The sequence below is a fragment of the Thalassophryne amazonica genome, chromosome 10 (assembly GCF_902500255.1).
Source record: "Thalassophryne amazonica chromosome 10, fThaAma1.1, whole genome shotgun sequence".
Lineage (NCBI taxonomy): Eukaryota > Metazoa > Chordata > Actinopteri > Batrachoidiformes > Batrachoididae > Thalassophryne > Thalassophryne amazonica.
In genome coordinates this window covers 107031564-107044816 of record NC_047112.1, presented here as the reverse complement: position 1 = coordinate 107044816, position 13253 = coordinate 107031564, and the positions used below count along the sequence as shown (strand labels likewise).

General features: G+C 40.8%; 1 protein-coding gene across 2 annotated transcripts in view; it reads right to left on the bottom strand.

Moving 5' to 3' along the window:
* hdlbpa (high density lipoprotein binding protein a) overlaps positions 1–13253 on the bottom strand; it is a 60379-nt gene that overhangs the window by 3298 nt on the left and 43828 nt on the right. For both annotated transcript variants that reach the window (XM_034180695.1, XM_034180696.1), the window contains exons 24-27: positions 7245–7388; positions 6937–7116; positions 1046–1162; positions 814–954 (exon numbers count right to left, since the gene is read on the bottom strand). In XM_034180695.1, coding sequence (XP_034036586.1) covers positions 814–954; positions 1046–1162; positions 6937–7116; positions 7245–7388 — 582 coding nt within the window. The remainder of the gene's footprint in view (positions 1–813; positions 955–1045; positions 1163–6936; positions 7117–7244; positions 7389–13253) is intronic.

The window sequence follows — 13253 nt, the reverse complement described above, 5'->3', positions numbered from 1 at the left end:
GTTGCAGGCATCCATTTCAAAATGAGCAAATATTTGCACAAAACAATAAAGTTTATCAGTTTGAACATTAAATATCTTGTCTTTGTGGTGTATTCAATTGAATATAGGTTGAAGAGGATTTGCAAATCATTGTATTCTGTTTTTATTTACATTTTACACAACATCCCAAATTCATTGGAACTGAGGTTGTAAAAAACAAAACATGAACTCGTCTTCATCACTGGTGGAAATAAACTACATAAGCCAATAACAATGATCCTCAAGCCATGTAATTTGGTTGATGACGGAAGGGATATTGTGGGTGATTTGGCGAGAAGAAAGAAAAGCAGACAGCGATCAGAGTTTGGTATTTCAGAGGTTTGAGAAATATTTGGCGTGTTTGGAGTGTATTGTTTTGGTTGAGTATTTAGCATGTGTGGTTAGTGTGGTGGTGGGTTTTTGTTTGTTTTGCAAAAAAATGAGGCGTCATATGAATGATGAGCAAGCACTTTTTTTTTTTTAAATTTGAGCAAGACTGAGCGTGCAGCACATCCTCAGAGTCTGAACCAGACAGTGAGGATTCTAATTATGAAGATGATCCCCTTTTGTTCTGAACGGGCAACCAGAACAGGTGGATCCACCGACGTGCGCACAGATCTCCACAGTGGATTGGATCGTGCACTCTTCTCTGAGGCAGCACGCTGCTAAAGCTAATGGGCTTTGCAATAAAAAGGAAAGAAAAGAAAGAGCCATCAACTCTGTTTTAAATACAGAAGTAATTTTATTCACAGATCAACAGTCTGAAAGGGCTGATCCTGTGTGATAAGGACTCACCTTCTCAGTGGCAGTGGTCCAGGGAGCCTCTCTCACCACAAAGCCTTTGGATGGAGCACGTTGTTCTTCCATGGCTGCAGCACTACTTCCAGCGGGCCTCATGTAGGCCATCTTTGCCTCATTCTCCACAACATCTGCCATCTGAAAGAGACAAAAGACAACTCTACCAATAAGAAAAAGGTTGATTGCTTCAAGCATTGCTTTTAGTCATGAAGCGCTACAATAGCCTTACATATTCTTCTTCCAGGTTAAGCAGATGATCAATGGCTTCGTCCACAAACTCTGGACGTCCTATGACTGTTACAAGGTTTGGGTCGGCTGCTCCACTCTGGGGAAACCTGAGATCAACCTAAAATCATGAAAGCAGATAACATACACACACACAAAAAAAAGAGAAAAATCTAGTTTACCAAGAGATTCAGATCAGGTTTGCTCAGCTCTCCCTTGTTCAAACTGTAGCATACGGTCCCGCTTGAATGTCAAGTTGATAATGAAGTGGTGAAGTTATTTCTACAGTGATTATATAGATATATAGATAGAGAAATTAATTTTTGTTTGGGGGGAAGGTGATGGTCTAGTCACTAGACCATCACCTCCACTACACCAGCTCAAGCCCCAACATTTAACCACTAGATTTTAGTGGTTAAGCGTTGGGCCTTGAGACCAGGGGATACTCAGTTCAAACTCCAGCCTGAATGGAAAATCATTAAGGGCCCTTAGGCAAGGTCTTTAATCCCTGGAGTGCAGTGAGCGCCTTGCATGGCAGCACCCTGACATCGGAGTAAGTGTGTTTTTGTGAATGTGAAGCACAACTGTAAAGCGCTTTGAGCATCTGGTGCAGATGGAAAAGTGCTATATAAATGCATTCCATTTATTTAGCAGCATCTGGCTAATGCTTTTTATTTTGTAAAAATTTTTAGTGTTTCTTTACTGTTCCTTTCACATGCATCAGCTACAAGTCTGATCACAGAGAAGCATGAAACTTTCAGGAATATGACAGTCTCACAGCTGAAAAAGTAAATTAATAAAAAAAAATATTCTCACTGTACGGGACATATGTTCCTCAGAGTGGAAAACTACAGCGGTAGCCGACAAGTCTCAAGATGAAACCCAGAAGTTTATCCAATTCTGAAGAAGTCTGACCACAAAGCGGAGGGAAAATGACCGCTGACAGCTACAGTATTGTTCAGAATAGTGCTGTGTGACTAAAAAGATTAATCCAGGTTTTGAGTATATTTCTTATTGTTACATGTGAAACAAAGTACCAGTAGATTCTCACAAATCCAACAAGACCAAACGAACATTATATGCACACTCTTAAGGCTATGAAACAGGGCTATTAGTAAAAAAAAAAAAAAAAAAAAAAAAAGTAGAAAAGGGGGTGTTCACAATAATAGTAGTGTGGCATTCAGTCAGTGAGTTTGTCAGTTTTGTGGAACAAACAGGTGTGAATCAGGTGTCCCCTATTTAAGGATGAAGCCAGCACCTGTTGAACATGCTTTTCTCTTTGAAAACCTGAGGAAAATGGGACGTTCAAGACACTGTTCAGAAGAACAGCATAGTTTGATTAAAAAGTTGATTGGAGAGGGGAAAACATACGCAGGTGCAAAAAATTATAGGCTGTTCATCTACAATGATCTCCAATGCTTTAAAATGGACAAAAAAAAAAAAAAAAAAAACAAGAGGTGGAAGAAAAAGGAAAATCAAAATGGATAGAAGAATAACCAGAATGGCAAAAGCTCACCCACTGATCAGCTCCAGGATGATCAAAGACAGTCTGGAGTTACCTGTAAGTGCTGTGACAGTTAGAAGACGCCTGTGTGAAACTAATTTATTTGCAAGAATCCCCCGCAAAGTCCCTCTGTTAAATAAAAGACACGTGCAGAAGGTTACAATTAGCCAAAGAACACATGAACTGGCCTAAAGAGAAATGGAGGAATATTTTGTGGACTGATGAGAGTAAAACTTTTTGGGTCCAAGGGCTGCAGACAGTTTGTGAGAGGACCCCCAAACTCTGAATTCAAGCCACAGTTCACAGTGAAGCATGGTGGTGCAAGCATCATGATATGGGCATGTTTCTCCTACTATGGTGTTGGGCCTATATATCGCATACCAGGTATCATGGATCAGTTTGGATATGTCAAAATACTTGAGGTCATGTTGCCTTATGCTGAAGAGGACATGCCCTTGAAATGGGTGTTTCAACAAGACAATGACCCCAAGCACACGAGTAAACGAGCAAAATCTTGGTTCCAAACCAACAAAATGAATGCCTCACAGATGTGAAGAAATCATGAAAAACTGGTTATACAACTAAATACTAGTTTAGTGATTCACAGGATTGCTAAAAAAAAGCAGTTTGAACATAATAGTTTTGAGTTTGTAGCATCAACAGCAGATGTTACTATTATTGTGAACACCCCCTTTTCTACTTTTTTTTTAACTAATAGCCCAATTTCATAGCCTTAACAGTGTGCATATCATCAATGCTTGGTCTTGTTGGATTTGTGAGAATCTACTGGTACCTTTTTTCCCATGTAACAATAAAAAATATACTCAAAACCTGGATTAATCTTTTTAGTCACATAGCACTACTATTATTCTGAATACTACTGTATTTGCAAGCTCAACGGGAGAGCTGCAATGTGGACACGGGACTCAAAACTGCTATGAGTCCTTCACCTGCTTAGTGACTGGATGGACAAAGGAAAGAATCAAGTTACACTAATGTGACGACTGCTATCATAAGTTGACTGTCATGTGGAACCCTTAAGGTGCCCTGACACCAGCCATGTTTTTGATTCACGCAACAGCACGACCCGTGTCGTGCTGGAGAGTAAACTCGTCTTTAACGGGTGCAGACAGGACGCCAGAGGGGCACTGGTGCGTGCTATTGCGCACAGAGAATTTTGAAATGTTAAAAAAAATATCATGCACAGATGTTGTGCTATGTGGTGCGATCTAATCTCCGACACGATGTGCAGCTCGTCAAGTGGCGTAAAGAAGATGTGAACAGAGCGAGTGGTGACATCAACGGATCGCATCAGAGCGCAGCTCGTATGGAGGATTGCGAGGGTAGACTGAAAAGTTCTAAGGCTCACCATGAAGGAGTAACGCATTAACTGCATCATAGTGAGCCTTAGAACTTTTCAGCCTTCCTTCATATAAGTTAAATCTGTTATAAATATACATTAACAGCTACACACAAGAAGGAAAAAACAACTGTTGTATCAAGCCATGACGATGTAAACAAGTCAATTAATTACCCTTTTAGACGGCTCAAAATGCTTTCTGCAGCTTGTTCTGTGCGCATGCGAATGACTCCGGCTGCAGCCTCTGTGATTCAGGAAGTGATTAGAGCCATTTTCAACGGCCAATTTTCAGAAAAAAATAATCCGCCAGAAAATAATTATTCTATATACGCAGCATCCAGCACAGAGCGCGTGGCAGCTGGTAGAACAAAGAATGGTGTCCACAGTAGGTGGGCTCGTCACAACACAGGTTGTGCTGTTGCGTGAATCAAAAAAAACATGCTCGTGTCAGGGCACCTTAAGGACTTTGAAGTACAGAAGGAGATGACTTATGGTGCCTTGACACTTGCACGCATTTTGGCTCCGCACTCTTGTGCACTTCATTGTGACGATGCCACCAGCTGTGTTCTCAGCTGCAATGCTGCGCTAGACGCTACGTGTATAAAATAATTATTTTGTAATGGATTAATAATTTTCTCAGAATTCAGCTGTTGAAAACACTGCTAATCGCTTCTGGAATCACAGCGGATCGTTTTAGTTGGAGCTTTTTTTTTTTTTTATTTACCCCTCTTTCCTGCACTTCATGAGGTAGAGAACGCATCTGGAACTGTCTAAAAGATAATTTGTAATGTTTAAATCAAATCAAGTAAATTTTATTTATATAGCGCCAAATCACAACTGTTTGTTGTGATTTGGCGCTATATAAATAAAATTTTATATTGTAAGGCAAAGCCATACAATAATTACGGAAAAACCCCAACGGTCAAAACGACCCCCTGTGAGCAAGCACTTGGCGACAGTGGGAAGGAAAAACTCCCTTTTAACAGGAAGAAACCTCCAGCAGAACCAGGCTCAGGGAGGGGCAGTCTTCTGCTGGGACTGGTTGGGGCTGAGGGAGAGAACCAGGAAAAAGACATGCTGTAGAGGGGAGCAGAGATCAATCACTAATGATTAAATGTAGAGTGGTGCATACAGAGCAAAAAGAGAAAGAAACACTCAGTGCATCATGGGAACCCCCCAGCAGTCTAAGTCTATAGCAGCATAACTAAGGGATGCTTCAGGATCACCTGATCCAGCCCTAACTATAAGCTTTAGCAAAAAGGAAAGTTTTAAGCCTAATCTTAAAAGTAGAGAGGATGTCTGTCTCCCTAATCCAAATTGGGAGCTGGTTCCAGAGGAGAGGAGCCTGAAAGCTGAAGGCTCTGCCTCCCATTCTACTCTTAAAGACCCTAGGAACTACAAGTAAGCCTGCAGTCTGAAAGCAAAGCGCTCTATTGGGGTGATATGGTACTATGAGGTCCCTAAGATAAGATGGGACCTGATTATTCAAAACCTTATAAGTAAGAAGAATAATTTTAAATTCTATTCTAGAATTAACAGGAAGCCAATGAAGAGATGCCAATATGGGTGAGATATGCTCTCTCCTAGTCCCTGTCAGTGCTCTAGCTGCAGCATTTTGAATTAATTGAAGGCTTTTCAGGGAACTTTTAGGACAACCTGATAATGAATTACAATAGTCCAGCATAGAGAAAATAAATGCATGAATTAGTTTTTCAGCATCACTCAGACAAGACCTTTATAATTTTAGAGATATTGCGCAAATGCAAAAAAGCAGTCCTACATATTTGTTTAATATGCGCATTGAATGACATATCCTGATCAAAAATGACTCCAAGATTTCTCACAGTATTACTAGAGGTCAGGGTAATGCCATCCAGAGTAAGGATCTGGTTAGACACCATGTTTCTAACATTTGTGGGGCCAAGTACAATAACATCAGTTTTATCTGCGTTTAAAAACAAGAAATTAGAGGTCATCCATGTCTTTATGTCTAAGACAATCCTGCAGTTTAGCTAATTGGTGTATGTCCTCTGACTTCATGATAGATAAAGCTGGGTATCATCTGCGTAACAATGAAAATTTAAGCAATGCTGTCTAATAATACTGCCTAAGGGAAGCATGTATAAAGTGAATAAAATTGGTCCTAGCACAAAACCTTGTGGAACTCCATAATTAACCTTAGTCTGTGAAGACTCCTGATTTACATGAATTGTAATCTTAGATAAATATGATTCAAACCACTGCAGCGCAGTGCCTTTAACACCTATGGCATGCGCACTTTGCACTCATTTATATTGTAATAGTTTGGTAAACAGTTACGTGTTCATTCCTTCTTATGAGCAGCTATAAAAGTATGTCTGATCGATTTAATGTCTCGTCCTAATAGATCAGATGAGCTGCGCTGTGATGCGCTGACGCAATCACTCACACGCAGTATTGTTTGCACTACATTTTTGTCAAGTTCATGTAATTACTGCGTGACAGATTTTGAACATTTCAAAAAAAAATTTGTGCACTTGCACAAAGCCGGTATGTGATGCGTTTACTCCTGCATGACCGAGCGCATGCGTGCATGGATCAAAGTCACACAACTGTCAATGCACCTTTAGTTTACATACAAAGCCATGCGAGGCCGGAGTGCCGCCAGACAGCACAACGATATTCTACATTGCTGTTGTGTGTGAACACAGGGGAAGCACAAACAGCGAGGTGTGGCTGTGTTTCAAGGCATGTATTACTATGTTGTGCTTATCCAGTCTTATTTAGATGCATTTGATCCCCCCACCGCCCCCCCAAACACAGTGGGTTCCAAATGAGCTGGAAAATGTTCATCAGTAAACCTCAGAAAATCACCCCCCATCCCAAAAAAAAAAAAAAAAAAAAAAAAAAAAAAAAAAAATTTAGTTGTGTAGAAACAAAAATTTATGGACAGATGCCCGGACAGACAGTTGAAAACAGGAGGAGCATAAAACCATCACCTCCTTACAGTCAAAACCAGTTTTCAAGGATCACCAGATACTTTTATAGTCACCTTAAACTCATCCATGATCCTACGGATGCCCTTGCCACGAGCCCCGATGATGCGGGCATGGACCCTGCTGTCCAGGGTGATGTCCTCTGAGATCATCTCTTCCAGGTCATCAACAATAGCTTGGATGGCATCCCGTGCAGCTATGGCTTTGTGCTCATACCCTGTAATAGTAATCTTATCCTGTTGGGGACACCATTTCCAGTAGCATTTGGTTATTCAGGTCATTAAACAATAGACTGAGCACAGCCCACTTGGCTAAAGCATATACAGCATCCTGAAAGTTGAGTCCTGCAGGGGAAGTGTCATACCTGGTTTTCATCATTCTTCTCTGGGAACTGGATGTTCACATCATGCTCAGTGCGAATGTTTGTGATGATGGCACCCTTGCGGCCAATGATTTTAGGATGGTATTTTGGGTCCACAGTAATGGTCAATTTGAAGCTCCTGAGTGCCTTTAGTAGAATGAGACAACACTCCAAGTTAGACAAGTGGCTCCATTCCAACTTTACAACTGGCAAGTAAAAATTAATATAAGAGCCAGTCTTCACGGTAACACCACTGAATAAGTTCATGTAAACCTGATGAGTATAGCCAGGTTTTTTAAACTTAACTTGTGCATAAGTCTATTCAGACTCAATGAAGTCTGACTGTAGCTTTACTCTGAAGTTAGTGGCTAAAGTTGACCAAAAATAAATAACTAAAAAAGCCACACACACACACACACACACACACACACACACAACACGCGTTTCTAGTTAAAAATAGCCATTAGTGAATGTCAATTCTTCAAAAGTGGACCTTCACTCTGGGGAAGGAGGGGGAGCTTGCGACCCCTCACCCCTCAGGCTATGTGCCTGCACAGTCTGTTGGCAGGAGGAAAACAAAGAAGTGTTAATTGTGTAAGGCACCATCTGATTGACTGGTAGAAGGGTATGTCACATGCACCATTTGTCAAGGTATTTTGGGAGCAAAATGTGTTTTCAAAGTGCACACTGTGGGTGCAAGAGCAGTTTCTGCTGCATCGGCAACACGTTATGAAACACAGCACGACAGACACACTGTTGATCTGTGTGAATAAAACAGATTTATTATGCCTTTAAAGTGAAGGAGAGTGTTTGTGCTTAAAAAAAGTGGCCTGCACTCTGAATTCTGCAGTACTGTGGACTGCCTGCTCACTTCACATATAAAACGTCCAGCAAATCTGATGACTTGTTTAACCAACAGACAACTGAGGGAAAAATGCCTCGACAATATAATTTTCCAGAGTATAAGTCGCACACATTAAAAATGCATCTTCAATCCCATGTACAAATTGGGACAAAATTATTAGCCTCCCTGTGAAACTTAAGATTCACTTCAGACCCCCCCCCCCCAGAAATCCGCTATATGTATCAAACGGACGAAAACGGCTATGTGTGTTGGAAAAGTTGTGTTTTATTCATTTTCATTATTATCACGATGGGAAATGTTGCATATTTGTGTTAATTCGTAAATGATAAGACACCACTTTGTGAACAACTGCGTGAAAAAAAAAAAAAATATATATATATACTCCAACAGTTTAAGAACAATGTTTCTCAATGTTCAATTGCAAGGAATTTAGGGACTACATCTACCGTCCATAATATAATCAGAAGATTCAGAGAATCTGGAGAACTTTCTACACATAAGCGGCAAGGCCAAAAACCAACATTGAATGCCCGTGACCTTCGATCCCTCAGGCGGCACTGCATTAAAAACCGACATCATTGCGCAAAGGATCTTACCGCGTGGGCTCAGGAACACTTCAGAAAGCCATTGTCAGTTAACACAGTTCGTCGCTACATCTACAAGTGCAAGTTAAAACTTTACCATCGAGTGTCTTTGTAGTTTTTAGACTCAGTGTTGTAAAGTTGGTCATATTTGTGGACTTTCATGCCAAATGTTCCTGTATTTGATCCATAATTAAAATGTAATTGGCGGATACACTGCAAAAACTTTTAAAATAGGGTGCTCACATGAAAAAAAAAAAAAAAAACAGCTTTATTAATGAAATAATGTGACGTTTCAGGCAAACTGCCCTTTCTCAGACGGGAGAAGGAGTGAAACCAGAAAACTAACCAAACAGGGCTTGTGGTTGCCGTCATTTAGCAGGTGCGCATCAGGCTATGGAGAGGATTCACAGCCACGCAGAGGGCTCTGATCTAAAGCAGATGTATTTGGTTTGACACACCCAGAGATGTTTGTGAAACGTGACACCATATTACAGTGCAGGCAACAAGCAGCATTTTGTTAATGATCGCCTGCCTTGAATAAAGGCCTGCCTCGTTTAGGCGCCAGGTCTGAGCATCGAGGAAATATGGTACCCACTTTCCTTGAATCGGCTACTGTCAGTGCTGAACTTCATTTCGTATCTCTGTTGCAACTTTGCACATCCGGACTGCTCTGTCCAGTATATGTGAAGGGTTTTTAATGAAAACGCATTGCGATTGCACAGGATTTTTTGTCCGATGCGAGTGAAAAATCAGTTATATGGTGTTTATTATACAGAAAACCATACAAAAACATTGGGACTTTTGCTTTTGTCTGGTAAGTGCAAGTATCCAGTTTATACGATGACTGTTTAGGCAAGTTTTACTGTACAGAGTTGTCAGCATTTCCCAATGTCAAGAAGTGGAATAAGAAGTATCAAATTCAAAGGGCCACAGTACAGACCATGCCTGGCAGAGGTAGGAATTGAAAGATTTTCACCCAGGATGTCTCTGTACATTGCTGCATTCATCTTCCCCTCAATCCCGACTCCCAGTTCCTGCCACGGAAAAAACATCCCCACAGCATGATGCTGCCATTACCATGCTTCACTGTAGGGATGGCGCCTGGCATTCACACCAAAGAGTGCAATCTTTGTCTCATCAGACCAGAGAATTTTGTTTCACATTGGAAGAGAGTCCTTCAGATGCCCTTTTACCAAGGAGTGGCTTCTGTCTGGTCAATCTACCACATAGGCCTGATTAGGGGATTGCTGCAGAGATGGTTGCCCTTCTGGAATGTTCTCTCTCCACAGAGGAATGCTGACACACTCCACTCAGCATTTACCCCAAGTGTTTGGACACATTCTGATCATGTGAAACCAATGTACATTTGACAGATTTACCCCTCCCGCACAGTGTACACACCACACAACACAGTAAAATCTTTTAGGGCACATATTGTAGACTAGTGCATTGCCCATGGTGATCCACAGGCTCTAGATTGTGTAATGTTTATAAAATGCTGACATTTTTCAAGGGTGGTAATAAATTTATAAAACATTTCTATCAAGAGTTGGAATGGCATGCGTGAGTCCAGAATGTTTTTAGGACCTCAGACCTCAACATTTTTTAGAATAAGAACTCAACCCTTTTATTTCCTGTTAATTACGTAATTTTTTAATGTTAAATTACTGTTTTAATGTATTTAGAAATTGTTTAGGTTCTTGTTATATACATGCTGTTATTTTTTATTTTATTACTTCAATTTTGTCATTTGATTTTTAAATGGACCACAATTGAAATAAATGTTCTCACTTTGTGAGATCCATGTATTTTTAACATATTTACAATTACATTATGTACTTATTTTGAACTTACTAAATAAAATCACGCATGCTTTTAATATACAGATGATTTACCACCCCTCGCAGGATCGGCATGTTGTTAAAACCCCAATTTCTTATGGGAACGTTACTCTGCTCTGCCAGGAAGATGGCTTGGTTACAGAGGTCGGCGATTCTGGCCAGAGCAGCCCAGGTGGCAGAGCTCCTGTCGAAGGAGCTCCTGCTCTGGCTTTCGTTTTAGCCAACAATACTGAACAATGTATGTTCAGTGTTGTTAGCTAACATCTGTAGTTTCTCTAAAAATATTAGTCTTATCAATGTTCCATTATGGCAGCGTTCATCCTTGACCCAAAATACATAAGCATACTAAACAGCAAATTTCAGCTCTCCAAAGTTTGTTCATGGTCGAAATTGTGCATGCACGTCTTTATTTTTACACACCCACAAACAGACCGTAGCACAAGACAAATGCTGACCAAGACAAATGATGCTTTTAAGTCATGTAATGGCAACATGTTACTTAACTGAACAGATTAAACCAATTAACTACAAAAACAAATCAATAACACCAACAAAACTGTTAAACTAACATAAACCACAACATTTAAAACCCCTAAACCCCCAACTCTCATGGGGCAATGCAGCACAATGACCATTGTTCACTATTGTTAGCCAATGACCCCAATTTCTTAAAAAATATTAATCCTATCAACTTTCCGTTTTTGCAGCATACATCCCTGATCCAAAATACATAATACCAGAAAATGTCAGCTCTCCCCAGCTTCTCCGTGATCAAAGCCACACGCATGTATACAGTGGCCATTTGGCTATTATAATATAGATGCAGTCTGAGAGAGCCTTCATTTGATATATGGCTATTTCAACATGAACGTCCAGTGTGTTACCCACTTATTGTGGTTAGGAAAATATTAACATTATACAACCAAATTATCGATCAATACAGATCTTCCAAGCATCTGGCTTCACCGCCATCTTAGTGCTGACTGCCGTCCTGACTGAAACTTAAAAGGCTGTACACCATCTGGATGCTCCACTGTCAAAATCTCCTCAGTTTGGTCCATTTCATCATCATTAGGAGAAATACTGGCTGAAGAGCTTTACAAATTGCTGTTTGTATCCTTCGCCACTGTGAACAAAAGCAATCAGGAAAGGGCCACCCCTGCTCTGATGTCACCCAGCAGCAGGGCTGCCATGATTAGTTGAATAGTCATGATTACTTATCAGTGACTCATCAAAATTGACAGCGATTACTTGAAGTCATCGTTTACTTTTTTAAGCTTTGCGTTTCTCTCAAAACTGCCGCTGTACCATCTGTTGCCTGTTTGTCCTTGATGCACATGTGTAGTAGTGGTAATCTGAGTCAGCCATGATGTCACTGGAAAAGTTATGCCCACACAATATCATGGTTAGCCAGCAATGAAACTGAACAGTTTGGGAGCATTTTAACCAAGAGAAAAACATGCAATGCAAAATCTGCATGGCAGAACTTTCCTTCCACAGCAGTACAACGGCAATGCAGGAGGCTCTGAGAAGGAAGCACGTTGTGGCTAAAGCCCTGGTCCCACCGAATAATGAACGGTCAATAATGAGCCACGTAGCATTTTTTTTGGGGGGGGGGGGGGGGGGGGGGGGGGGGTACGGGTGGAGTTATTCATTAAACGTGGGAGAATAGTGGCTGTTAGAGGCAGAACAGTCGGCTATCGAGGCTCATCCTTGAGTGTAGCGTTAATTTCAAGAAGTTCAAAATTTAGCAAAAACAGCATGGGGTGGTTTGTGTATGAGGTACTACGAGGACAAACAAGGATATCAGAGGCATGTTAGTGGTGAGGACGAGGCTGTAAGAAGCCCATTATCAGAGTACCTGGTGGCTATAAGGACAGGCTATTTTGGCTCCGCACTCTTGCGCACTTGGTCATGACAATCCCACCCACTTTGTACGCTGCATGTAAAATAATTATTTTATAGCGGATTAATCATTTTCACTCAGTTTGGCTGTTGAAGACAACTAATGTTACTGTAAACACCTGTATGTTACTGCTGCAAATAAGTATTTCAACACCTGTGAAAATCAATGTTAATATTTGGTACAGTAGCCTTGTTTGCAATTACAGAGGTCAACTATTTCCTGTAGTTTTTCACCAGGCTTGCACACACTGCAGCAGGGATTTTGGTCCACTCCTCCATACAGATCTTCTCCAAATCTTTCAGGTTTGGAGTTTCAGCTCCCTCCAAAGATTTTCTATTGAGTTCAGGTCTGGAGACTGGCCAGGCCACTCCAGGGCCTTGAAATGCTTCTTACAGAGCCCCTCCTTAGTTGCCCTGGCTGTGTGTTTGGGGTCACTGTCATGCTGGAAGACCCAGCCATGACCCATCTTCAATGCTCTTACTGAGGGAAGGAGGTTGTTTCTTAAAGAAAATTTAACAGGTCTGTGTGAGCCAGAATTCTTGCTGGTTGGAAGGGGGTTAAATACTTATTTGCAGCAGTAACATACAAAAAACAACAACAACAAAAAAAAAAACACAAAATCATACATTGTGATTTCCGGATTTTTCTTTTTTTAGATTATATCTCTCACAGTGGACATGCACCCAAGATGAAAATTTCAGACACCTCCATGATTTCTAAGTGGGAGAACGTGCAAAACCGCAGGATGGTCAAATACTTATTTTCCTCACTGTATTTGGAACAGCCTAAAAGGTAATTTGTAATGTTTGGCTTGGT